This window comes from Carettochelys insculpta, chromosome 13 (assembly GCF_033958435.1).
Source record: "Carettochelys insculpta isolate YL-2023 chromosome 13, ASM3395843v1, whole genome shotgun sequence".
NCBI classification, from domain to species: domain Eukaryota; kingdom Metazoa; phylum Chordata; order Testudines; family Carettochelyidae; genus Carettochelys; species Carettochelys insculpta.
Genome location: NC_134149.1, coordinates 45,677,342 through 45,704,817, shown reverse-complemented (window position 1 = coordinate 45,704,817; position 27,476 = coordinate 45,677,342). Strand labels below are relative to the sequence as shown.

The 27,476-nt window shown below is 49.4% G+C and overlaps 1 protein-coding gene across 2 annotated transcripts; it reads left to right on the top strand.

The window, feature by feature from the left end:
• FAAH2 (fatty acid amide hydrolase 2) lies at window positions 1–27,340 on the top strand. Of its 2 annotated transcripts, XM_075007999.1 has the most exons (11): window positions 1–281; window positions 929–1,011; window positions 5,020–5,156; window positions 7,375–7,584; window positions 10,444–10,563; window positions 11,564–11,699; window positions 13,144–13,261; window positions 14,766–14,885; window positions 16,436–16,547; window positions 21,548–21,742; window positions 22,720–27,340. In XM_075007999.1, the coding sequence occupies exons 1-11, from the start codon at window positions 63–65 to the stop codon at window positions 22,893–22,895; spliced, it is 1,626 nt and encodes a 541-aa protein (XP_074864100.1). In that variant the 5' UTR covers window positions 1–62; the 3' UTR covers window positions 22,896–27,340. The 2 variants fall into 2 exon arrangements, with proteins under 2 accessions (XP_074864100.1, XP_074864102.1); XM_075008001.1 differs by lacking the exon at window positions 14,766–14,885.
• The last annotated feature ends 136 nt before the right edge of the window (window positions 27,341–27,476 follow it).

Genomic DNA, 27,476 nt, shown 5'->3' with positions numbered 1-27,476 from the left:
CTCCGCGGCGCGTGAGGGAGGCGGCGGCTCCTGTCGCGCACTGCACTGTGGGTCCCCCCGCTATGGCGCTGTCGCGCGGGGAGCGCGCCCTCGTGCTGCTGCTGCGGCTCCTGTCGCGCGCCTTCCTCGTGCTGCTCAGCCTGGGGGCGCGCGCCTCCGCGGCGCTCGCCCTCGGCCTCCGCGCGGCCCCGCCGCCCCCCGCCCGCTGCGTGCCCCCGCCGCGCGAGCCGCTGCTGCTGCTCTCGGCCGGGCAGCTGGCGCGGCGCATCCGCCGGCGGCAGGTGAGTGAGGGCGGCCGGGCGGCGCCGCGGGGGCTGCTGGGAGCTGTAGTTCGCCTCCGCCAGGGGCGCCCTAGCTCGGGACTCCTGGGGACCCCGCCGGGCTCCGCCCCCTTCAACCCCCCCGCCCCGCTGTGGGGACCCCGCCGGGCTCCGCCCCCTTCAGCCCCACCCCAATTTGGCGACCCCACGGAACTTCACCCGCTTCTGCGCCCCTCTCCCAGCTGCGGGGACCCCTCCAGGCAAACCTCCGCGTCTCGGCTAAATGCGCGCTCTCAATCCCGTGCCCCTTCGGGCCGGACGTGCTCCCCTCCGCGCTCTGTGGCGTGAGGTTCTCAGTGGTCTGTATCTCGCCTGCCACCTTCCCTCCAGGGCTGCACTTGTACCACGCCGGCCTGTCCCCAGGCACGGGAGAGAGCCTGACTTTCCCTGCGTTTGAGTACGAGTTCCAAGGAAACGGATACTGGGCTCCCTAGGTGTCTGGGGGGAAGTGAAGCGGACAAGGTGGTGTCTGTTGCCTCATACACTGTGATATATAGGGGCTCAAGGGAGCCAGGAGAGCAAATCTCTAATAGCCTGAACATCCTGGTGATTAGCAGCCACCCTGTCTCCCGATCCTACTTAGTATCTGATGTTGTTGTCTTTTGCAGGTGAAATGCGTTGATGTTGTTCAAGCTTATATTGGGAGGATCAAGGAGGTAAACCCACTTGTCAATGCAGTTGTCAAGGACAGGTGAGCCAGGGGAAAAAGGTAGGGACTTGACTTTTCTGTAGCCCAGTGCAGCCCCTGTTGCAAGCTATGATTAGTAACAGGCAAGCCTCCACAGGCTTCTCCATCTTTACAAAATGTTATCTCCTACCCCTCTTTGTCATACTTGCTGTGGAAGGCGGTATATGAAAACTGAGCAACTCATTAACCAGATAGGAGGAGCTGCAAATTAGTGCTGAATACCTCAGCTATTTGTTATCACTGCAAGATTAACTCATAGTTCAGGTGAAAGTGATCATAACTGATTCTTGGAAAGGTTGGGACAGGTGGAGGAGCTTTGTTCTTACTCATAGCATATGCTTTCTTTGCTGGCATCATCTGTAACCATCAGCAGTATACACCCACTAAGTAGTTAGACTTGACTAGGTGACTATGACCTTAATGTATCATGCATATTCCAGTAATATGCAGCTATTAACAATCTTTCTGAAGATTAGGAGTGTTGGAATACAACACAAAGCCCATTCTGTTCATAAAATACTGTGAGAACTCTTTAAACAGTTAACATTTTCTGTGTGTTCTGGATAAATGGGGAGATGGGGCTATCAACCTTTTTATACCAGCCCTAACTTCACTGAGCCTCTTGCAGCTATATGTACTTGCTCCATTTCTGCAACCCCCGTTACTCAAATTTTCAGGCAAGTTGGTGGGGCAGGATGGGAACTGGGGCTTGCAAGACCTGGGAAATGCAGGTCAATTTCCTGGCTCCCAGAGTGGTGGGGAGCCAGGAGCCAGTGGGCAGCTTGGTTCCCCTCCCTGCCATTTATGGGACCCAGGAAACTGACCAGCCCTGTGCTGGTCAGTTTCCTGGTTCCTGCAAGCAGTGGGGAGATGGGAACCAACCCACAGCCCATCTCCCCACTGCTTGCGGAGCCTGGTTGGTTTCTGGCTCCCTACCATTTGGGGTGCCCGGCAAGGTTTCCTGGGTCCAGAAATGATGGGGAGCAGCCTGGCTCCTGGCTGCCCTCCCCTCGCAGATCTGGAAGACTGACCTGGGCTGCTCTCAGGGGCAGCAGTCGCATTAATCCAAGACGTGCAACTCAGTTGCACGTATCTCAGGGAGTTTACTGTACCCTTCCTGTACTCTTCTGCATCATGGAGGAAGCTAAAACTACAAAATATTTTTTTGCTGTCTTTCACAGTTAGAATCCAGAATAATTTTAAATCAATCATTTAAAAACTTGTGTCTAAGCTTTCCTCATTCTCCATTGTAACTGATTATGTACAGTATTGATGGACACAGCTTTTCTGTGTCGCTAGAGTCACAGAAATCCTGCAAATGCAATCTTTTGTATGAAAATACTGGTACTTCATAATTCCAATGAGGCTGGAAATGCCATGTGCATGGCATGTCCCCCAGATGACTTTAGGGAACAGAGGTAGGTTTCAGGATTTGCATGCAAGTTCAAGTAAGTTCTTACATTAAACTCTTTCATATCTGGCAGCCCTGGGACTTTGCCAGATATTCAAATGTTTTGGATAGTGGAGAGGTATACCAAGCAGTGTATAACACTAAAGAAACACAAGATTAGATATTAAGATACAAACAAATGTTAGCAAAAAATAAATAAATAAAACCCAAGAAGTTCTCATGCACCCTCGCATAACTCAAATTTCATGTAAGTTGCGGGGGGTGGGGGAAGCATTTTTCCCCCTGGTGGAATGCAGGTTCTGCAGCCAGGGAAGCAGCAGGAGCACCTGGAGCTCCTTTTGAAAGGTAAGTCCTGGGGTTGGGGGCAGTTGGGGAGGGTTAATCCTGGGGTGGGTTGGGGCTGCAAGGGGGGTGTGGGGGGCAGAGTTGAGCTGGGGCCCTGCAGCGGGTTAAGCTGGAGCTGTGCGTGTGGGGCGGGGGGTGAGCCGGAGCCATGTGCGTGTGGGACACGAGCAGGGGTGGGGGGTGTTGAACTGGGGCCACATGGGGCTGGGGGGTGTTGAGCCAAGGCTGAGGGGGAGTGGGATTTTGAGATGTGCTTAACTTGCTTTATGTGAGTTCAGTGCAACAATTCGAAATCACGCATTTCGAGGGATTACTGTACAGCGGTCTCCTTTTGAGAAAATACTTGAGCTGGGTAGTTACCAATTTCTAGTGTGTGTCCATCATTCATTTTCTGGTGGCAGTCTGCCTTGTACTTTCTTCACCTCTTTTCTCCTGAGAATCATAAGGCATTACAGTAAACCCTTGAAATGCACATTTTTAAGCTGCACCTAACTCACATTAATGTGAGTTAAACGCAGTTCAGAATCCCACTCACCCCCCAGCCCTGGCTCATTACCCCTAGTGCGGCCCCGATTCAGCTCCCCCAGCCCTGATGACCACCCGCACAGGGCTCCGTCTTTCCCTCCACCTCCCGCTGCTACTCACCACCCCTCACCCACAGCTGCAGTTCATCTCCCCCCAGCACTAGTTCAACCCCCCTACTGGATCATCACCCCAGCTAGTGGCTCTCAAACCCCCTCTGCGTGCAACTGCAGCTCAAACCCCCACCCCCAGTTCAAACCCTCCAGGCCGACTCACCTCCCAAGCACGGCTTCTGCTCACCCTCCCTGCATGTGTCTCTAGCTCCCCGCACCCCAGTTCAACTGTTCCCTGCCCCCTGTGCGTGGCTCCATCTCAACTCCGCCCCAGGCTTAACCCTCCTGCCCTGCTCCCACAGCCCCGACCCATCACCAGGCTTAACCCTCCCCAGCTGCTCCCCCAAGTCCAGGGCTTACTTTCAAAAGGAGCTCCAAGTGCTTCTGCTGCTTCCCCAGCTGCAGAACGTGCATTCCGCCAGGGAGATAAGCTGCCCTGACTTACATGAAATTCAAGTTACGTGAGGATGTGGGGGAACACAACCCTTGTGTAAATTGAGGCACTACGATATACCAACATTAATTAACTTACTGCCCCAAGTCCTCTGTCTTAGGGATGAAGGACTCAGCCAAACTCCATGCATGAGTGTGTAGCAGAGCTGGGAATAGAGCCCATATTTCCTGACTCCAGGTCCTCTGTCTTCACACCCATCCACTCCTGACCAGGAGCTGGCCAGAGAAAGGCTTGCTGAGGGGAAGGGATAGCAGTGCGGGAGGGAAATAAGTAAAGGGCTGCAATGGGTTGTTTCATTTACAACTTACCTGCTGGGTACAGTTAGTCTTGTTCCTGGGCTCCGGGCCTCTATTCTGTTCACCAGTCCCACAGTAAAGACCCCATTGCCCTTGCTGGGGTGAGAGGGAGGGTGTTGGTCTGGTAAAAACCCAGCCCCCACCCACCCAGTCATGCCAGGTTCCAGCCCAGGGACCCTGTGTGGCTGCTTCTGGGGTGGAATGACTACGTTCACCCTTGATACCGCAGCTCTTCTCCCTGGGCCACTTCCTCAAATGATTCCCCTGGTGCCTCCTCCAGGCAGCAGTAGCAGTATAGTCCCCTTTCCTTGATCAGCTCCATCAGGTGACCAGTTCTTCCCAACCTCAGGTTGAGTCTTGGGGTTCACCAGACTGGGAGGGGGGCAGGAGGGAGGGGCCAGACCCTTACTGCCAAAGCTCCTTACCTCCTCTACCATCTCAGCTGTTCCTAATATTCTCCTCACCTGCTGCAGTCGTCTTGGTCAGCTCTGACACCCTCTCCCTGCCCTGCTGGGAAAAGGACTTTTAAAAGCAGTCTCGGGTGCATCCAGCTTGCTCCAGTTGCTTTAGGGCAGCTTCCTCCCTAGATGCTCCTGCTCTGTCTGATTGCCAGCTCAAAACAGCCCTACTTTTTCCTCTTGTACTTCCTCCCATGGCCTTGCTGTCACACTGCTTTTAACACACTAACTTGCTTATTTTTCACCAGTTCATTGTTTTTCTCTGACCACCCACTTCTAATGGGCTGATCAGCCCAGGCAGCTGTTGGTTGCGATTTGTTTAGAGATAGTTTGGGAGGTTCATCTGAGTCCAGACAGAGACTGACCAGTTTTCTCTCCTCTCCTCTCCTTTCTTTGTAACCATTCCCTTCAGGTTCGATGCAGCTGTTCAGGAGGCCTACCAAGTGGACAAACTGCTCTCAGAGGGCCAGGAGGATGAGGAGTCCCTGCAGGAAAAGTTTCCCTTCTTGGGGGTTCCTTTCACTGTCAAGGAGGCCTTCGCGCTGCATGGTGTGTTTACACATCGACTTTACCGGGCACTGTTTGGATTGACTCTGAAGCCTGTGTTCTGTTTGCTCCTTTCTCACAAGGATGTTAACTTTGGCAGGGAGGCCAAGTGGTAGAGCCAGTTGACTGCCTCCCGAGAGAGAGAGGGTGGGAGAATCAATATCCCATTAAACCCCCTTCTGGTGATGGGAGAGATGCGCTTTTGAGCGTACAACGAAGTTGGTCCAATGAGAGATGTGACCTCGCCCCACCTCATCTCTCTGACATCCTGAGACTGACATGGCTACAACTACGCTGCAAAGAACTCTTCCTAGCAGTCTCTTTCCTCTCCCCTTTCCATGGAACTGGATCCGACTCACTATGTGAGAGTGTTAACTGGCACGTCGCAGCCATTGCTCCCCGGATAGTGGCCGTCTCCCTCCTAACGTGAGCTTTCCCGGCCAGCCTCCCAGAACTCTCCGTTTCCCTTACTCCCTCACTTTCAGTGCCATCTCAAGAGCGCCTGCTCAGCTGTATCGAGGGTCTCTCCTTTTGTAGCCTGATTTCTCATCTCTTAGTTACTGGCCACTCAGATCAGGTCTGTGTTGTTTCTGCTGAGCATTGTGCTGTTACTTTATTTCTTTTGAATACTAGATAGGCCCATTAAAAATACTTGAGCTCAGTAAGTTGTGTCCCTTGCCCAGCAGTTTGATTTTTACAGGGGTTTTGTCAAGAAGTGTAAAATACCCTAGTATCTGAACTTAGCCAATGAGGTCATTTTTCCCCCAGAGCTGTTGAATTTATCCTCTCCACTAGGCACAGGACATGTCTGTGAGGCTGTTCTGCTCTCCTCTGCGTGAATCCCAGAGTGCACAGAGCATCCCGATTAGATGTAAGGAGATCAGAACCTGTCTCAAGTGCAGCTGGTATGAGGGACTATTAAGTAGGAGCAGTGATATGATGCAGGGGATGCAAGTTTTTGCTTAGTTGGCTTGTTGTTTACATTGCCTAGGCGGATGATGAGTAAGACTGGTGAGTGGTCAGTGCAAGTAGCCCTCCTTCATCTCAATGGGCCACAAGGGTGAGATCAGCCATATGCATTAAACTTGACCCCAGGAATAAGATTAAATACATTGCACTTGATTCTCCTTTATCCTGCCTTTGCAACACAAAGTAACCCATCATCAGGGACAATTAAATTGCCAGCAAAAGTAACAAAGTAGCAGAGGGAGCAAGTGGCTCACACAATGAATGTCCTGTGCAATTAGCAAGCACTTCACATATGCCCTTGCTTTAAATGTGAGTCACTTCCCATTTTGCCAGGGGCTGCTTGACCCTCCCTTCTGCTGCAGGCCCTGTTTCCGCTCCACCCTTTCTCATAAACCCCCACCCCGTCTCTTCTCTGCCTCCTTTCTCCCAGCATTTCCCAAGTGCCGCAGATCAACTGATTTGTGGTGTTTAAGCTCTGCTAGGGAGGAGCAGGAGCAAGGATGGGGTGCAAATTAGCTGATTCACAGGAATCTAGAAGTTCTGGGAGACAGGGGGAGGCGTAGGTAAAGGGTCTCCGTTGTGCAAGGAGCACAGGAGGCGGGGCAGAGAGGGATTGGGTGGGCTGCACATGGAACCCCAGTGGGCTGCATGCAGGATGCAGGTTGCCCACTATTGAGTTAGATTTTTGGTTTTCATTCTGATCTTTCCATATTTTTACAGTTTTATTTGAAATATGAGAGCTCAGGATTAGGTGCCCTTTTACTAATCAAAATAAAGATCAAAGAGGTTCCTGCAGGTTACCATCAGGTGTCCTGGAAGTGTTCGGAAAAGTTATTGCTGATGATCCCTACCTAAGCAGTAGACATACTCCCTGTGGTCTCCCAATTGCATCAGGACTGAGAGACAGATTGCATAGTGGATTGCCAAGGTCAGGTTTTTGGAAGATTTCCATTACCGGGGCAGGCGGATGTCACCCCAACCATCACTGTTGAGGACCTGGGGGGACCAGGGTTGCACTCGCTGGGTTTGGAGACTTGATGGACTCACCTAGAAATCAGTATTGGTCTGTTTGGGATGGAAGCAGGATGAGGCATTTGTTATTTCATGGGGGTGAGATTTCCTTTTGGATCTTGGCAGCATATGGAATGATCCCCTGTCTGCAGGATCTAACCCCTGCAGAGTCTGTAAAGCCAAGGTGACTGTTAATTGCATCTCTGACCCACTTCGTCTGGTTTTTAACTTGTTGCCATAGACATGCCCAACACGTCTGGCTTGGTGAGCCGCCGCAACTTGATCTCCTCATCAGATGCTCTGGTGGTGTCACGGTTGAAGCAAGCTGGTGCAATTCCACTGGGCGTGACCAACTGCAGTGAGCTGTGCATGTGGTATGAGTCTAGCAACAATGTCTACGGCAGAACAAACAATCCATATGACCTGCAAAGGATTGTGGGTGGCAGCTCAGGTGAGCAGGTGCCTCCTGGCAGGAAGCCCGTGCTTCGGTGCACAGATGAGTGTTGCTGATCACTTGTACTTTAAAAGCTCTGCAGATGGCTAACTAGTCAGCCTTATACATAGCTGGCATATAGCATGTGGGCAGTCTAATACAGAGGGAATTCAAAGGTGAATGTTGACTACTGAGCATTGTACCACACTGACAATATCTTACGATATCCTGAACAAACATTATGGGATTAAAAGTCGTTTGCTGAGTTTCATTAACCCTTATTGAGTGGGAGTTCATGCCTTTGGAGTGCATTGTATTAAAAATGCAATTGTGCATGTGGGGGTGTGGCACTGTATGCCCCTTCTCTTGTAGGGAGGAGGGGGTGCTAATGAACTTCCTCTGGCATCTGCCCTTGAAGACTCCCACTCCTCCTCCCCCAGGGAACATCATCCTGTGATGAACAGACAAAGAAAAGACATATAATGGCCTGATTTTTGAATGCCTTAGGATCTTCTGGCTGATTCAGCAAATAGCCAGGAGTCGGGACGCTGGTCCCTGGAGGGCCCCGATCCTTAGGGGAGGATTGGAAGGACTTGGTTTCTTGAGGCCTCGTAATACTGTGTGCTGCTTCTGTGCTGGTGTGCTGGTGACCTTGTAAACCCAAAGAAAACATGAGGGTAGGGTGATCACTGGTTAGCTTATTAGTAGGGATGTAGGTTCTTTTGTTGGTTTCAAGTTTTCTCTGTAATGCTCAGACCTGAACAGAGGGGCTACTGTGAAGCAATGGAGTAGCTGTCAGGGGAATTCCTTATGTCTCGGGCAGAACACACGGCCTCAACAGAAAGAACTTCCAGCCTTCAAGAGCTCAGGACATGAAACCAGGATCAGCCAGTGTCGGGTTTTGAATGCAGTGAATTAGGATGGAGGAACGCTGGCTGGCGAGAAGGAGATAACAAGGAAAGAGTGAAGAGACAGTCACTGAGTGGAAGAGAGAAGGAGAAGCTGTTATGAGCAAAAGCTGTCTGTTACTCTATGTGCATGCTGCATCTAGCACAGCAGGGTCTGTCCTCGGGTAGGACAGCTACACACTGCTGTAATATATGTAAACAGTGGTCACTATAATCCCAGAAATCCTTGTCTGCAGGGCTCTGTTGGAGACAGGGCTGGAGCAGAAAATTCCCATGTAAGGCTTGTCAGAATGGAGGAGCCAAGCTGGATGGATTCAGTGTGGCTGACTTATGGGAAAAGATGGGGATGCAGAACAGTCACGTGCACCATAATGCATCTGGCTATCAAGAATGCAAGTTACGTCTGCAGGATGAGAGAGACTGTCTTGGATGCAGAGCTCAGAGAATGACTTAGGGGCCATTGTAGATCTCTGAACATGAGCTGTCAGTGCAGGGCTGTGCAGGAAGAGCTGATGTGACTCAGGGATGAGGTTTGCCTTTTCACACAAGTAAAGAGCTTGCCTGGGTAGGCAGCACTGGTGAAACTGCTTCTCGACTGGCATCTGGTTTTAGGGTCCCCACTGCCAATGGGCTGTGGGAGTGCTGGAGAGCCCAAAGGAGGGCACAAAAGAGATCCAAGGCTGGAAAACAAACCTTACAGTACAAGGATTAGGGAGCTCAGTCTATTCTGCTCCTTGAAGAGAAGGGAGTGGAGGGACTTGGTCACTGTGCATGGGAAAAGAGGGCCGAGAAGGGAGGGCTTTCCAACAGCCTGGCTGACAAAGGCATAACAAGACCCAGCATCTGGAAGAGGAAGTCAGACAAAGTCCATATAGCAGTGAGGGTGATTGGAATATTTTATTGGGCAAGTGCTGAACTATTCATTGCTTGCAATCGAAGCCATTAGCTATTTTTCTAAAAATGCTTTACTTTGGCTGCTGGGAGATGTTCTGCAGCCTGAATTTTTGCCCTGGGGATAACAGAAGTGCCTGCATTGCCCTCAGCATACTCATAACACTTGCAGTTCTGCATTTTAATCGGCATAATCCAGTCTCAACCTTTAGGGCTTCAGACAGTTACCTGCAGGAGTTGGGAGGAGATTTTCCCCACCATGAGCAATTGGTGCATTATGATGTTTGGCTGTTTTCTGGGGGAGGCAAGGGTTTGCCTTCCTCTGAAGTGTCAGAGGTGCTTCATGGATGAAAAGTGGACTGGGTGAACTCCCTATCCTGGGTGGAGGAGAAGAGGCTGAAAGCACAGACTTCCAAGTGACCATTCTTTTTTTGCAGAGGCACTAGGGGATGGAAGAGATGAGTGAGGGTGGCTCTTGCAGATTCTACTTCTTTGCTTGTGTCTTTGTACCATTTTGTTGCTGCCATGCTGGTGGGCCAATGCTTTGAGGATTAGAGAATCAGCTTTTTTAGATGGTGGGTGGGAATATCTTACTTGAGTGCTCAGGGTCAAACCAATCATCAGATTTGGGGTCAGGGAGGAATTTTTCCTCCAGGTGAGATTGGTCAGGACTATGGGAGGTTTCTCCTGCTGCTGCAGCTTGAGATGTGGATCACTTGTTAGGCTCATCTGAGTGTGTCTCACTTAAGAATTGCCTGCCCTCGCAGGGCCTTTGCATTGGTGGCACCTTCGTCTCTCCTGATCTCTGCCTGTTGTACCAACAGTTGAGTCTCCGGAGGACCGAAATATGTAAAGTAATAGGGCTCAGCATAGTGGGTTCTGGGTGAAAGCAGCGTGTGATAAACAGTGTACGGTGCTCTGAGGGTCCCTGGCACCCTTAAATTCCACCACTGTCTGCAGGAAGAGAAGCAGCGCTTCTTTGTTCTGCTACAGGCTGGCTGGCTGCCACAGTGGCAAGCATGAAGGCAGCAGTATGCAGCTGGCGAAGGGAAAGTCTCTGTTTTTTGTTGTCATGCAGGTGGCGAGGGCTGTGCGCTGGGGGCTGCCTGCTCCGTAATCGGTGTGGGCTCAGATATCGGTGGCAGCATTCGGATGCCTGCTTTCTTCAATGGCATCTTTGGACATAAACCCACCACAGGTACCAAGTATCCAGAAGGGAAAATTTGTATCTTTGTGCTCCCCTTTCCCTGCCAGGCAAAAATGACAGACGGTGCTTTCCCATGGGCAACAAGAAGTCCTGTGGCACCTTATAGACTAACAGATATCTCAGTGCATCTCACCTAAGAATTGCCTGCCCTCACATGGGCCTTTGCATCTGTTTAGTCTGTAAGGTGCCACAGGACTTCTTGTTGTTTTTGAAGATACAGGCTAACATGGCTACCTCTCTGGTACTTCTCCCATGGGTGGGTATCAGTGTGGATGTGTTTGGGGAGGTAATCCATGTGCTCCCTTGTGACGTGTATCTTTTTTGGGGGGATTTTAAGTACCAGCTTAGTGCTGGACACTGCAAGCCAAATTGCTCCCGGGTGTAATTCCCTGAAGCTAGTGGAGTTGCACCAGCAATGAATTTGGCTGGAGCACCTATTGGAGAAGCTGACTGTTCGTCCTTTATTTTAAGAACCAGCAGCTGAGACTGGCCAGTGGGATGGATCACTCAGTGATTGCCCTGTTCTGTTTGTTCCCATGCATTTGGCACGGGCCATCGTTGAAAAACTGGATGCTGGGCTAGATGGAATATTGCTCTGCCCCAGAATGGCCATTTTTCCGAGTCACATTCAGGGAAAGCGTGTTGACCTTAAACCTGATACATGCTGGACTCCATACTCTTGCGGTAGAATACAGTGTGTTCTACTCAGTAACAAATCTGCTAGGTGTCCTTGTATCCATAGAGGGTCGTTATGCTGTGAGCCTCTCATTGCCATGAAGCTCCGTCATGCAGCTTAGTGGCTGGACAGCCTAGTGTGGCTGGACTGTAAGCAGCCAAGCAGCCTGTTGCTCTAGTTTGTTTTAGCTGTGTGCTTTTTCCCCAAGTGGCACTCTCTCCCAATTCCCTTGTGATGATTGCCCTGGCCGAAGTCGGGTTTGCAAGGATATGCCTTGCCATGTGATGACTAACTCATGTGCCTCTGCACTTCCAGGGGTGGTCCCCAACGACGGGCAGTTCCCCAATGCTGTGGGGGTGCGGACGGAGTTCCTGTGCACGGGTCCCATGTGTCGCTATGCTGAAGACCTGGAGCCCATGCTGAGGATCATGGCTGGGCCTGGAGTCAAAAAGTAGGTTGCTCTTATCACCTGGTGACATTCATCATTGATCTCAGTCACTTTCTAGCCAGCAAGGCATAAATCTGATTATTTCTGGTTACTCCTTTTGGATCCTGTTTCTTGTGTAGTAGTCCTGAATAAAGACTTGGGGTGACCCCTAGAGCAACTGTCTGTTGCTGGCTACTCTCTTACGTTGGAGTGGAGGGAGCATTAAGCAGGCCAACCAGCTGCAGCAAGGGAATGTATGCCTGCCCTCCTTCGGTTCATGAGCCATTCGGTAAACCGTGGGCCCAGCCTGGTGGATGATACCCTAATAGTCAATCAGGAGGAGGTGTCTGAGAATTCAGCTTGCAGAAGCCTTTAAAATATTTATGGGGAGATGCAGGGATGCAAATGAGCAGCATCTTGCAGGCCATAGCTGCTCCTTCAGCAGTGGAACCAGCATATCGCCTGCCATCTGGGTTAGTCTCTGTGTCGGATCTCCTGTGTCAACGTGCCATAGACATTGCCACCCATAGGCAGTCATGCCATTCTCAGCAGGGAGGGCTACATTCTGTCCACTTGGAGAGTCACACTCTGCTGCAGAGTTTTGATGGGAGTGAGATACTCTTCTTGAATAGCTCTTCCAACAGGGCCTCGAGTGTGGGGAATGGCTTAAAATAAATGCAGAGTCGCTGTTCAGTAACTTACAGGTTACTTCTTCCTCCTTCCTGGCCAGATTCTTACAGCCACTCTGTCTCATCCCAACCACCATGACCCATATTGCCTGCTTCTGGGTCCCACCCCTTGTGCTTATCTCAGCACGTTCAGGTGTAGTCCTTTCATTCCCACAGACGAAGGCACGTTAGCCAGTTGGGAGCCTGTGCTTTTGCTCCCTGAGGTCTCCCTATCCTGCGTGGAGGAGAAGAGACTGAAAGTCTGACAGCACGGGAGCACAGACTTCCAACTGACCACCGTTATTTCTGCAGAGGCACCAGTGGTGAGAACAGGGGGAAATCTTATAGATTCTTCTACCCTGCTTCTGCCTCTGTGCTGGCTTGTTGCTGCATGTGTCCTTATATGTGCATGTTCAGCTCTGAGCCTACCTCTCTGCTAGCTGTCCAATGTGCTGAATGCTGTTAATGCTTGCTACTGGCTGAGCAAAGATCCAATATGGAGGGGCGTCTTGGGAGACCAAGATTTTCTTACAACAAAAGAGAAATGGGGAAACTGCCAACCCAGTGACTGTGTGTGACATTGAGACAAGCAGCCTGATGTTCTTAATGCTGACTGGAGCAAGATGTCGATGGTTAAAATTACAAGAATCTGTGTGTCAGTAGCAACTATCTCCTTCTTAACACAATGGTGGAGGTGTACCTTACTGAAGAACTTTAGCGTGCATGCATGCAGCATTTCAGTTTTGGGGAACTGCTGGAGATGGGGACTTATGAGCCAAGTATTTTTCCTTCCACGACAGGCTGAAGCTGGATGAAAAGGTCTCACTGGAGAAATTAAAATTCTACTGCATGGAGCATGATGGGGGTTCAGTTTTTGTGTCCCCTGTGGACAGAGAAATTCTTCAAGCCCAGAGAAAGGTAAGAGGGACCTGATTATTCAGGCATTTGGCTGCTGTGGTGAGAAGCATGGTAGGCAAAGCCAGAGGGAGAGGTTCAGAGAGTCAGCTGCATAAGAAGTGACCTACTCTACCTATGTCTGTTCCATCTCCTGCTTATGTGCTAACACTTTTGAGTGGTACTGATCTGTTGAATCAAGAACATGCTGCCAGAAAGTTCTGAGGTTACCTGTGATGCAATTCTTAAACCAAATTAATTTGGTTGATTATCTAATCTCCAGTGGAAATCTGTTTGCATTATAAAACTACCAGATGATTTCTTTCACTGTCAGTCTCTGCACAGAGGAGACCAGGATTGAAATGCCCAAGGTTTGTTACAAATTGAGGTAGCTGTGCATTGTGTCAGAGTTATAAATGGGAAGCTGGGCATGCATTGCACACATCATTAAGAGATGAGGTCTAAGGCTGAACCAGCAGCACAGAGCTAAGATGCTACTGGTTTGCTCCTGTCCTTCAGATGAGATGTTAAATTGAGATCTTTTGACTTATTTTCAGTACAAGTCTGTGGAATATTGAAGAGCTCACAACTCTGATGTTCAGCTTTTGGACAAGGCCCACGTGTGACGGTTGTCATGAGTTCTTTATACACAAATGGGCCGTCCAGTGTTCTTGTCAAATTTCAGTTTGGACAATTCTGTTTTCCCTGCCTAAAAGTCTCCTTGTTTATACTGTGAGGATCCTTTGGGATTCCTTAAAAGGGAAGGAGCCATACGACTAGTCCTAAAAATGTCATGTTTATAAAAGCCACGGGAGGGTGTCAGCCACAGCTGTGTGTGGAATGCCTGACCCCTTTTGCCTTCACAGTCATGCCCCCTAGAGGGTTCTACTGTATCTGCTGATGAAACATGCTGTATTTTTAAAAAGTCCTTGTAGTACCCAGCTAAATAATAAAAATAGGGGTGGTAGAGATGTAAAGTGTTAACTGGTTAACAGGAAAGCATTAGTCTTACCAATTAACCTGTCTTAACCATTAACCCCAGGCTGGCTGGCCAGCTCCAGCAGCCTCACACTGGCCTGCTGATTCCAGTGGCCCCACACTGGTCCGAACAGCTCCAGCTGCACCTCCCAGCCAGAGCAACCAAAGCAGAGCTTCCTGGCTGGAGTGGCCCCCCGCTGTGCCTCCTAGCTGGAGCAGAGCCACTCAGCCAGAGCAGCACCAACTGCCTGGCGTGGCAGCCCCAGATGTGCAGGTTAGATCAGCTCCAGCCATGCCAGCATGCTGTCCCTTTAATCAGTTAATAGTTTAACTGAAGTATTTTTAAGTCCTTTAAACAGTTAACTTTTGGAACAGTATTTGCATCCCTATGGGGTGGCCCACATCCTGTGTAATAACTGTCAGCTGTGTTCGGCCCCCTGGCCTTAGCTGCCTTTGCTTTCCCCTGTGCGACCGATCTCTCATTGCTTTTGAGAGCAGTGAACTGTTACACAGAATGATGGATACACTCCTCCTCTTATATTTCTGCAAGGTGGTGGAGCACCTGGAGACTCGGCTTGGGGTCCAAGTTCAACACATAACAATCCACAAGATGAAGTATGCCTTCCAGATCTGGTCTGCTATGATGTCTTCCCGGGACGGTGATGGGCAGGTGTGTGTGAGTCTGACTAGGACCCAAGCATGCTGCCACAGCAGAGAGGAATTTGTCAATGGACAGAGAGGGATGTTTGCATGCTTGATAGGGTCTGGTCCCACCTGTATGTCTCCTCTCTTCTTCCATTGTCTTGCTTCCAGCTTCCAACTCTATAGTCCTGTAACTTTAAGCATCATCCTCTTGCTCCAGCCATTCCTGAGGTGACTAGCAATCCAGTGACCTAGCAGGTGAGGGACATCTTTTAGCATTCTTGCTTTGGACTTTCCTGTGCACATCCTTGCAAGTGCAGCTAAGGAGGTGGTTTTCTATGTAGCTACTTGGCTTTCTTTTCCCTCTTTTCACTTCTAGTATCGGGGCTTGGTGCAGGTCAGGACTGAGATTCATTAAGACGGCTGGGAAGCAGATTTGGGCGGGACTGACACTAAAGAACATAAGAACATATTCTGTTCTGGTGCAAACCGCCATATATCTTGTCCTCCTTTGCCACATTTGAGTCTTGGCCCATGAAAATAACTGTTGCTATCATAAAATACTCTTATGTCATGACCCTGCCAGCTTTCCTATGTACATAAGCCAAGGCTTGCTGCAGGTAGTGAAAGGTGTTGTGGAACACTTCACATAAGTGAGAGGGTCATAGTATAGGTACAGGCTGAGTTAGGTTATGTACCTCAATGAACACCCATGTGTGCAAAGTGTAAATGATGTATGTACTAGCCAGCATATAGTGGTCAACAGCTCTGCAAGTTAATATAAAGTTTCATTGTTGGATCTGTGGGATACCGCTTTTGTATTGTAATACTTACCCGCTCTCTGCTCTGCCTGAACCATGGATGGCCATCTTCTCTCTCACTCATTTTGTTTCTTCTGACTGTTCTTAGTGCTTGTCCTGAGCTCCAAGCTCTGCACAGCAGCATTTCATGTCAAAATCCTATAGCACACATAATGGGCTGCGTATGCAAATAGCAGAAAGGTTCAGCTCCCTAAAGAGACAATCCTAAGCAGCGCTACCATGTCCCCATCTCATCAATCTTCCTTTTCTCCAGATCCAGAGAGAACAGCACTAACATACATGTATCAGTAGTGAGCAGCCATATATAATATTCACTTCTGCCCCTCGTATTGCATCATCTTGGGGTCCACATCAGAAACAGACGGTGCCAGTGGATGAGCCCCTTCCTTGCTGATGAGAATCACTACTCAGCCAGTACCAGATCTGCTTCTCAGGGTCAAAAGGTATCTCACTGATTCCCCCTTTCTCCAAGATATGGTGGGCGCCGTCAATTGACTTAGCAGTGCATGGGAAACCTGCCTACACCCTGTGCGAGTCTAGTATTTAACAATACTTTTCTGTTCAGGTATAGATGGGGATTGGTCACTTTTGGTTCAGTATGTGGTCTCCCCACCCTCCTCTACAGTGAATGCAGCTCATCTGATGACGGGGATAATGCTGCTGGTAATGGGTTCAGAGCTTTCTCTTATCTTGCCATTCACTGCGTATTAACTACAGCCACCTGCCAGCATTGATGTTCTGTGTGTGTTTATTGCAGGAAGCACAGCTGTTTGCAGACCTGCTTGGGGACCATGGGAAGCCTGTGTGGCCGCTGTGGGAGTTGATGAAATGGTTCCTGGGCATGTCTTGGCATACCATCCCTGCCATTGGTAAAGTCAAGCCATCTCATTTAATGGGGCTTTCCATTTAAAAAATAAATTAACGCAAGTTTAAATGAATTAGCATTTGTTTATAATCCTAATTTACAGCTTGCAGTTCCAAACTGGACTCTCTTTGTAAAATTATGATAGCTTGTGCAGTGTTTGATATGATTCCAACTTGAGTAAATAACATTCTGCCTCTTCAAATCCCTCCCCAGCTGTTCCAGTTCTTCTTCAAGTGCTTACTTATGGCAATTCCAAGTAGGTGTCTGTGTGCCACACGCAGTCGGTAGAAGGCTTGGCCCCTACAGCTCAGGTGCCACCTGGAGTCACATCTTCATGTCATCGCATATAGGGCCCTGCTGTCCTGCAGACTCTTTAGTTCCTTGTTACGGCCAGTGACGGTCATTGGAGCATCCTCTGTCTCTCATATTCCTGAACAATTCCCTGATCGACTCTTATTTTTTTAAATAGTTGTTAGCAGTTCTTAGTCATAGTGTAGTTAAAGTTAAACCTTGTTTTTAGCCAGGGTCTGCATCCCTGTTCCCTTCCCCTCCCGGGGACCAGGGCATGTTTCAATCCCAGTCCCAGTCCCTGGAGTTTAAGGCATGTGTGGCCTGCCAGAAACCAATGCCAAAGGGCAGCTTGCATATATCCTGCTTAAAGTGCTTGAAGAAATAATAAAAGCAGAGCCTGTCAGCCTCAGGGGTAGAGGTTCACTTAGCTGCCATTTTGGTGTTCCACCCAGGAGGTGCAGGCCATTCAGAATTCACTAACCTGATGTGGGGAGAGGTGGAGCGAGGGTCTTTTTGAAAAAAGAACATGATGGGTTACACCTGCAAGTTCAGCTTGGGATCTTTATTTGGTTATTTCAAGAATAATGGCCCCTCTTTGAGCTCCTAGCGACATGCTTGTTACACTATTTACCATGGAAGATGCCATTCCAGGCCATAATAACCTCTGCTGGGAAGCAATGGGAAGCGACTGTCTAGGAAGGAGTACAATGGAAACAGATTTAGGGGTAATAGTGGACCACAAGCTAACTATGAGTCAACTGTGACGCTGTTGCAAAAAAACCAAACACAGTTCTGGGATGCATTAACAGGAGTGTTGAGAGCAAGACACAGGAAGTCGTTCTTCCGCTCTACTCAGCGCTCATTAGGCCTCAGTTGGAGTGTTTTATGTCCAGTTCTGGACACCACATTTCAAGAAAGATCATAGAATCATAGAATTATAGGGCTGGAAGGGACCTCAGGAGGTCATCTAGTCCAGCCCCCTGCCTAGAGCGGGATCAACCCCAACTAAATCAACCTAGCCATGACTGTCAAGCTGGGACTTAAAAATCTCCAGCGATGGAGATTCCACCACCTGTCTCAGTAAGGCATTCCAGTGCTTCACCACCCTCCTGGTGAAATAGTTTTTCCTAATATCCAACCTACCCCTCTCCCTCTAACTTCAGACCATTGCTCCTTGTTCTGCCGTCTGTCACCACTGAGAACAGTTTCTCTCCATCCTCTTTAGAGCCCCCTTTCAGGAAGTTGAAGGCTGCTATCAACTCACCCCTCAGACTTCTCTTCTGCAAACTAAATAAGCCCAAATTTCTCAGCCTCTCCTCACAGGTCATGCACTCCCACCCCTTCATCATTTTCATTGCCCTCCACTGAACCTGCTCCAATGCATCTGCATCCTTTCTATACTGGGGGGCCAGAACTGACTGCAATGCTCCCGATGTGGCCTGACCAGTGCCGAGTAGAGGGGAATAACAGCTTCTATTGATCTGCTGGCAATGCTTCTCCTAATACACCCCAATGTGCTGTTATCCTCTCAGTTCACATCTTTGCAAACTTACCAAACTGCCAAACACACTTCCAAACTGCCCCTCTTTGCAAAACTGCAACACAAATGCTCAGACACAGACAGACACTTGGATTTTTCAGCTCACCAGCTCCCAGTGCAGCCCCCCAAAAGCCACACTTACCTGAGCTCCTCTCGGATGTTCTCCCAGGCAAACCCCCGTTAGCTCCTGCCCTCTTCGCTGTGGGCTGCCTTCTTAAAGGCTGCTGCTGGCTAGGCCTGGCTCAAGGCCTTGCCTCCAAGCCAAACAGCCCTGCAAGGCCCACCTGAGCTTCTCTCGGACATTCTCTCAGGAAAACTCCCTGCTAGTTGCTGCCCTGTTCAAAGATGTGGAGAAATTATAGAAGGCCCAGAGAAGAGCAACAGGAATGATTAAAGGTTTGGAGAACGTGCACTATGAGGGAAGACTGAAAGAACTGTGCTGGTTTTATTTAGAAAACGGAAGGCTGAGAAGGGACATTATAGCAGTTTTCAAGTACCCCGAAGAGGGTTTGAAGGAGGAGGGAGAAAAATTATTCCCCTTGGCCTCTGAGGACAGGACAAGGAGCAATGGGCTTAAACTGCAGCAAGGGAGGTTTAGGCTGGACATCAGGAAAATCTTCGTAACAGTCAGGGTGGTTAAACACTGGAATAAATTGTCTAGAGACGTTGTGGAATCGCCATCACTCTAGCAGGTTAGACAGACATCTATCGGGGATGGTCTAGCCGGGGCTTGGTCCTGCTAGGAGGGCAGGGGACTTGACTCAATGACCTTCCGAAGTCCCTTCCAGTCTAGTATTCTCTGATTCTTTGAGGATGTCTGAGCTTAAGGCCTAACTTCTGACCCTCCTTACACCATTTTTGTGAGGACAGAGTGCAGCTGCAGCCTCACCCAGCCTTTCTCCCAAAGCTCATGTCTCAGTTTCATGTCCATCACGACAGTTTTTTATCTATGCCGCATGCTCACAGTTGGCAGCGAAGCTCCTGTCCTGTATCTGGGCATGCTATGATTTGGCAAGAATACCTGCTCCCACACTGATGGCATTGTCCACAAGATCTGGGAGCGAAGACTCCATTTCCTGAATATTTGGTGGGCATTGGCTTTTTAAATCCAACACACAAAGCTGTTTCACGCATCAAACCAGCTGTTTGTCACGGGAGCAGACGGGATGAAGGGCCTTCTGGTGTCTTCTCAAAGAGTTTCTTTGTTGTTCATGTCCTGAATCTGGGCATGTCCTGATTTGGCAAAAATACCTGCTCCCACACTGATGGCATGGTCTGCAAGAGCACAAGCACTGCGGCATTCCTGGCCAGCTCCCAGTCCTGGAGATTTGCTGGGTGGTGCGATGGCTGTCGATCCTCACTTTTGCTTCTGATTTACACCATTACCCAGCATGCCAGGGAAGTGGCAGCATTTGGCAGAGCAGTACTACCGTCAGTGATTCCATGAACTCCAATCCCGCTGCCTCATATGGGAGTCACCTGTTTGTAGGAGACATGAGCAAGCACTCTTAAGATGAAGAATGGATACCCACCTCCCATAACTCTTGTTCTTCGAGATGTGGTGCTTGTGTCTATTCCAAGACTTAACCACTTGCCACTCTGTCGGAGCGACCCAGCAAGAAAGAACTGAGGAAGTGATGAATTGGCAGATCCCTAAGGGCAGTACCATGAAGGTGCAACTCCAGGGGGCTCAGCAGGTGACCTGATGGCTACCGGTGGAGAAGAACTTTCCAGTGACTGCATGTGGCGTGCTCACACTGGCTTATAAAGCACGTGAGCAATACATCCCGAAGAGCAACAGTTATGAGAGGTAGATAACTCTTTTCGACAAGGTGCCCTTCACGTCGTGTCCTAAAAACAGCTGTGTCCTGTTTTGCATGGATGCTACATTCCACCCAAAAGATCAGTGCATTTAACAGGACGCAGGTAACGCTAGATAATGTAGTGTGTACAGTGCCATAAGTGACGGAGCGCTGCTGCAAGGAGGTAAAGGATATGCACGTCTGTGGCATCTGACTGAGTATCAACCACGGGGAGCCATGATGTGGAGTTGGGTGGGGGTTCCGTTTTGTGGTTACTAGGCTTTTTACTGGAATGTCGCCTCATCGTTCAGTTTTGGTTTGGATCCTCTCTGGGATCAAGGCAGCATACGAGTTATTTGTAATCATATATATAGTAAGAGTTTCCAGATATTTGACGCATGCAAATGCTAAGGATGAAGAGGAATTATTCAGGGTAATTCTTTGCAGAGGAAAATATAAGTGAAATATTAGGGAAAATTAAGAATGCTGAGGTCATGAGGCTGCAGAATGCTTTCTTGTGGGAAATGGTGAAAACCTCATTGCTTGACTCATTTAAAACTATACCAGATAATAGTTGCAGAGTGGTGGCCATGTCCTGTAGCACCTTAAAAATAATAATTTTATTTATTAGATAATAAGCTTTCCTGGGTAAGAACCACTTCATCAGAGTCATTACCTAAAGTTTGTTACCTAATAAATAAAATGATTAGTCTTTAAGGTGCTACAGGACTGCTTGTTTTGTTTTTTTTTTTAATGTCAGATAAAATACTGAATAGTGTATTGTAGGGTTTGGTCTTACACTGGCAGATTTTGCAGGAAGCACAGGGAAAGAATGGAGCCAAGAACCTCCTAGAAATTAAAGAATGAAAAGATCTGGTTGGTCTATTTTCTCATCTGAGTCAGTGCATGCTTCTGGGAACACATCTCCATTGGCAGGGCCAGGGATGCTGGGCTGATGACATAGAGAGGAGACAGGAATATTTCCTTTCTGGCTCAGGCTGAGCATGTTTCTTTCTTTAACATAAACGTACTCATTCCCCAGGTGGCTCACATACAGCTGTTTGAACCTTGAATTCTTTACATCCATTACATGTCACAAATAGGGCTCTTGGACATATTGGCATTGTTAATCTTCCCTGATTCTTCCATCAGTGTAGAGAGAGAGAAGTAACCTTAATTACCCTGCCTGTACAGGCAGCATCTGCCCTCTTTACACAGAAGCCTGGAACAATTGCGATGCTCCCAAGCCTAGTCTTGCTAAGAAGAGGATATTTGCCCATGGTTCTTTGTAAAGCAGACTGCACTGTGTGATGTGCTGCCTCCTCTTTGCCTCCCTGTAATGCTGTGTTTGTGTTTGCTGTTGCCCTGCAGCCCTAGCACTGACAGAGAAGCTGATGAAACTCAGTCCTGGTGGGAATGCCAAGCTGGTGAGCATGGGATGTAGCCTGCGTACTGAGATGGTGGATTTGCTGGGGACGGATGGGTTGCTTTTGTACCCTTCCCACCCCATAGTGGCACCGAAGCACTACTCTCCCTTGGGGATGCCTTTCAACTTCGCGTATACAGGTAAGCAGCCCTTGAGGGTGGGAGATGAGCTGGCAGTCTTGGCTATGCCAGAAGCGATCAGATAGTGCTATGCTGTCTCAAAGGACCTGTCCCATGGAACAAAAACGTATAAAAAGAGGAAGATCTCATGAGAACCTTTCCTTTTAAAACTTGGGGAAATGTATTTCCAAGTTTGAGAGGGCAGTCTAGCCATGTGTGTCTCGCCCTGGAGAATAGTATCAGAGGCGTGGCTGAGTTTGTCTGTATCTTCAAAAACAACAAGAAGTCCTGTGGCACTTTGTAGACTAACAGATATTTTAGAGCATAAGCTTTCGTGGGCAAAGACCCCCTTCGTCAGATGCACGAGTGGGGGTGTTCCAGAGGAGGGTTTAAAGAGAGAGCCTCACTCAAGGGGAGGGCCAGAGTTGACAAGGTCTGTTCAGTCACAGAGGATGTGGCCTGTTATCAGCAGTTAATGTGCAGTTGTGAACATCAAGAGAGGAGAAATCAGGTCAGGTCAGTCAGGGAGGGTGTGGCCCTTTATCAGGAGAAACTGCTTTTCTAATTGGCCAACCAAACCCAGTCTCTGTTCCATCCTTGGTTGATGGTGTCAAATTTGCAAGTGCGTTGCAGGTCAGTGGTTTCTCTTTGGACTTTGTAAGTGATGAAGCTCCATAAACAAAGGCCAATTGGCAGATTCCCTCATTCTCAGGCCAGAGGGATCGTTGTGATCATCTAGTTCGGTGGTTCTCAAACTCCTCAGCCAGTCTGACCTCCTGTATAGCACAGGCCTGGAGAAGTTCCCTAAATTAATTCCTGTTTGAAGAAAATCAGATCTTCTAACATCCTTTGTGATTTAAATATTTGCAAATTGTCCTTGCTGTCTTTACTGAGTCAAATTCCCTGTGTGCCCTGTGAATGCTGCAGATAGTGAGAAGGGATTGCTCATGTGGAGGACCAGGGATCTCTGTTCTGATCTACTCTTCTCTTTCTTTCAGCTGTTTTCAATGTCCTGGGCTTGCCTGTCACCCAGTGCCCACTGGGCTTGAGCAGTGAGGGACTTCCCTTTGGAATCCAGGTGGTGGCAGGGCCGCACAATGACCATATGACACTGGCAATGGCTCAGTACCTGGAGAAGGCATTTGGTGGCTGGGTTTGCCCTGGAAAATCATAACACTGTATTCCTAAGACCCCTGCTGGCAGGAACATGGAGACCACCCTTTTCCCAAACCTAGCAATGGGCATTGGTGCCTGTTTGGATCCGAACAGTAACCCTCCCTCCCATACACCCAGCCTCCTGTCGGGAGCAGCGTGGGCAGGGTAACCCAGCCAGGACCGGTACTCATTGTCCTCCAATGAGTGGCCAGGCAGTAAAGCTCCCGTTCATGTTTCCAACTGGCATTTTCTCCTCTTCCTGATGACAATGATGGAAGTAGGAAAGAGGGAGCGAGCTCCCCTTTTCAGCATCTTTCTTTAGGAGGCTTCAAGTTCTCAGGGATTCTGAATGGAAGGCTTGTGGCCTAGCTGGGGGAGGTGAGAACTCATGCCCTGATTAGATGGGCTGCTGCTCTGAGATCACTACTCTCTATTTTCAGTTATTTTCTTTCTCTGTATTATTTGCCTCTTACAGACGAAGGGAAGGGGTGGGGAGAAGGGGTGGGCTGGTCTGTAGTTACTAATGCAGGGTGCCTGCAGTGTACAAAACTCCCACAAATGTGTAAGACCCTTGCTTGCTCTGCGGCTGGAGTATGGTGCTTTCGTATCCCTCGCCTGATTGAAATGTCCAGGCCCAACTGGATCACTGGATACTGCAGTCCAGCTGAGCTCAGCAGAAGTGAACAGTTTCTGTATTTCCCCCCTAAGCGGAGAAGGGAGGAGGTTGCCTGTGGTACATTGCTGTTTTAAAGCATTTAGTACCAAAGGCAGTGCCACCCACCTGGCAGCACCACCTCCTGTCCTCCATGGGCAGCTGCTCTTCCAGCGGCAAAGGAAGCACTGCCAGCTGTGGAGCTGAACCTCCTGCCTTGCTGGGATCGTTTCTGCACCAGAAGAGCACTGATAAGGGAGGACAAATTGTTCCCTGTTTCATGAGATGGCCTCCCAAGCTCTTCCCTTTTCCTCCACTCCACTGGGGTGGCAGATTGGAGCTAAGCTGCTTCAGTCTCTTCCCCTCAGCCCCTCCAAATAGGGGAATAGTACTGCTAGAGAGGTAGAATTCTGTTCTCCTTTGGCTCTGGGCCCTGCTTCCATGTGGTCCCCAAGTGGGTGCACACAAGCACGGTGGGCTACCAGCCCTTTCTTTGGAGCAATGACGTATGCTTGTCCCATGCAAACGACTCAGCTTGTATTAAAGAGTTTGCATCTCTCCTGACCCTGGCATAGCTGTGTCCCAGTTGTTGACAGCTTTCACTTGTTGCCATGTTGTCCTAGGCTTTATGGTGTGGCTGGATGTTACCAACTGAGCAACTGGGGCTGTGTGTGGTCCTGCACAGGGGACTCCAAGGAACACTGAGGGTGCTTTTGCACTGAACGACTTCCCACGTAGTGCTGGTGTGCTGTGTTTCAGATAAGATGTAAACTGAAGCCATTTCCAGTTGTGGGTGTGAATGGTCTCATAGTGTGCATATACTCCTGACAAGAGCTATCTAATCCAAATTCCGGCACACCAGCTACACTGCTGTGTGAACTCCATCCATGTTTTTCTGTGTCCCCTTCCCAAGCCATGTTCTGTCCGTGGAGTACGGTTATAACCCACCACTCCAGAGATGACTGCATTTCAGGGGTAAGAAAAAAATGGTTATATCTGTAAGCTGTGAAAAAACAAACCAGCCAGCACCCGGTAAGGAGTGTCTCCTTTAGCTCCGCACCTTGAACAGCTGTTGAACAGAGTATTTTAACACCGTGCTTGGGGCCTGTGACAGTAACGCTGTTCAGGTTTAGTCACAAGTCAGCCGCAAGTGTGGGAAAGGTCACGTTGCTAAATGTTGCAAGCCAGGTGTTCTGTGCACAGACTTCTTGCTTTTTTTGACCCAATGCCCGTATTTTGGCCATACCCAATTCGTTAGCTACATACAGATGAGCTATTGCTCTTGTGTGCAATCTGGGGGAAGTCAGAACCTCTGGGCCCCCTACCCATTCACCTGGGTTGGCCGCTCTCACACTGCTCTGCTGATGATAGCTTCTCCAGGCGCTATTGTCAGCCGGTATGACAGCAGATGGTGCATACCCCCAGCTGAGTCCCAGCTCCACAGCCTGGCTTCCTGCTGGAGTAGGGTGACCATATCGCACTATGCCAAACATGGGACAGGGAGATATGCGGGGAGGGGCGGCTCCTCCCAGCTGTACCAAGGCACAGGGAGCTGGGAAGGAGGCAGCAGTTGCCAGTGTTCCTCCAGGCTCCTCCAAGGCATGGGGAGCTGGGAACCAGAGGCAGGGTGGAGGGCAGCCACACAGGGGGCTCTCAGCTCCCCATGCCTCGGGGACCAGGAGCCAGCCCCAGCCACGCCAGTCTGGCTCCCAGTTCCTACAAGAGTTACTGCCTTACTCCAGTAACCTTCTCTTTTTGGAGAAGCCACACAGTTGAGGGGCTGTTTATGGATGGGCCACGCATGCAGAGACCCAACCAGCACAGTAATTTGGTTGTATTAAGAGATCACTGCATCCCAGAAAGTAGGGTTAATAGTCTGATGTAAATAATCACAGATCTAAAGTGAAAAACTCAACACGCCTCCATGTTTTTCATCTAGTTCAATGGTAAAGTTATATTTATCCTGCAAACAGACATAACTCATAAGTTGCTGGGCTGCGATCAAGAGTAAGTCTTCATAAATGGGAACCTGGGAAGAAAAGCGTTCTGAAGGTAGGTACTCCTGTGTATTTCTCAGCTCAACCTCCCTATAGCAGTTGGCTGAAAGTGATGAAGTGAAACCCAAAGTCACTAGCCAAGGGGTAGGTGGTTCTACCTAAACTCACTTATCTAACTCATTCTGGCTTCACTTGCCACCAGAGCGCCGACTGAAAGAACCATCGAGTCAGGAAAACTGCAAGTTTCTATTGAATTAAGAATGGGAGATTGAAGCGAACTTCAATTTTAATACACACTGCATCTTTCTCCTCCCCAGTATATTTTGTGTACATATATTTAAATGATTTTTGACACTGTCTTCTGCAAATTGTACATACCAAGTCTCCTTATGTTGGTAACAAGTTACATGAGTTCGGGAGTCTCCCCCGATGCAGCGTTGAGATGCAGCTGGCTCTGGGGTGGAACACAGGGAGCGGTTATGTAGGGACCCAGCACCGAGATGCATCTAGCTCCAGGGTAATATGTAAGGGCTCATTGTACAGGGACCCCTCACCTGGCATGGAGATGGCTGGCTCTGGGTGGAGCAGGGGCTGGTTACACAAGGACCCCTTACTTGGCACTAAAATGGGGTGGGACACAGGGACCCCTCACTTGGCTGGCTCTGGGGTGGGTTGCAGGGACCAGTCACATGGGACCCCTTGCCTGGCATGGAGATGTGGCTGGCTCCGGGATGGGTAAAGGGGGATTCCTCATGTGGTGCTGAGATTCAGCTTGCTCCGGGCTGGGGGACCCCTTGCCTGGCTCTTCTACCCACTCTGTGACCCCAGCCCCCCTTGTGACACCCAGGTCCCCCTGTGATCCCCTGGTCCCAAACCTCTCTCCGTGATTCCAGGTCCCTGTCCTCCCTCTGGCCCCTCCAGGACTCTCAAGCTCCTGTGATCCCGGACACTCTCTTGTCCCCCCTCAGATTCCCCCTGCCCCATCTCTCCCCTGTTCAATCTCACAGCAGCTGCCCCGCGGAAGTGTGGGGAGTGTTCTTTGTGCCCTTTCTCTGCTACTAATGGTTCTCAATTGAATTGGTTTAACAGCTGGCCCTTAAACCACTTAAACTGAGTGTCATTAATTGCTGAGCAATGCAGGGCAGAGAGTGAGCAGGAGAATTCCGGTGGAAGTGGCAATTTCAGGAGCCACAAATGGCTCTTAAAGAGACATACAGAGCTGCACTCAGCTCTCTTTTAAAAATGGCACCACCAGCTTTGAAATGCACCCCTGCAGCTGTGCCACCTGCCGTGACTGCCTCAGTTGCCTTGCCCTTGTTACAGCCCGGCTACAAGCTGTAGTGTTGCAGGGGAGTGAAGACAAATGTCACACCTCCCTTGTACGCTTTCTCCAGCTGGTGGAGACCCTTTGTTCCAAACAGATTTCCCAGCCCAGTTTGTGGAAAAATACAGATGCCAAAGTGGCGTTCTGTGTCATGTGCCGTGGGTGCATGCCCTTGCTGAGTCATAGCTGCCATTATCCATCGGCGGACTGAACATTCTCAGTTGAGGACAAGCTTTCTCCATGGTCCATTCTCACTGTCTGTCTTCTTCGTGAGTGTGTCTGAAAGGTAGTTGTGGGTGTTTTCATCTTCACATCTTTCAGTAGCACACACCCAGCTCCTTAACTTCACAGACAATGTTAACTCATCAATGCAGCGAGATATTTGTGTGTAGCGGATTAAGGCTTTTTAGAATGACCTCTCGCAATGCAAACCTTCTACAAAGTCTGCCATGATTATGAAGGGTCCTGTGGCACCTTATAGACTAACAGAAAAGTTTAGAGCATGAGCTTTCGTGAGTTAACTCACTTCTTCAGATGCAGCATCTGAAGAAGTGAGTTAACTCACGAAAGCTCATGCTCTAAACTTTTCTGTTAGTCTATAAGGTGCCACAGGACCCTTCGTTGCTC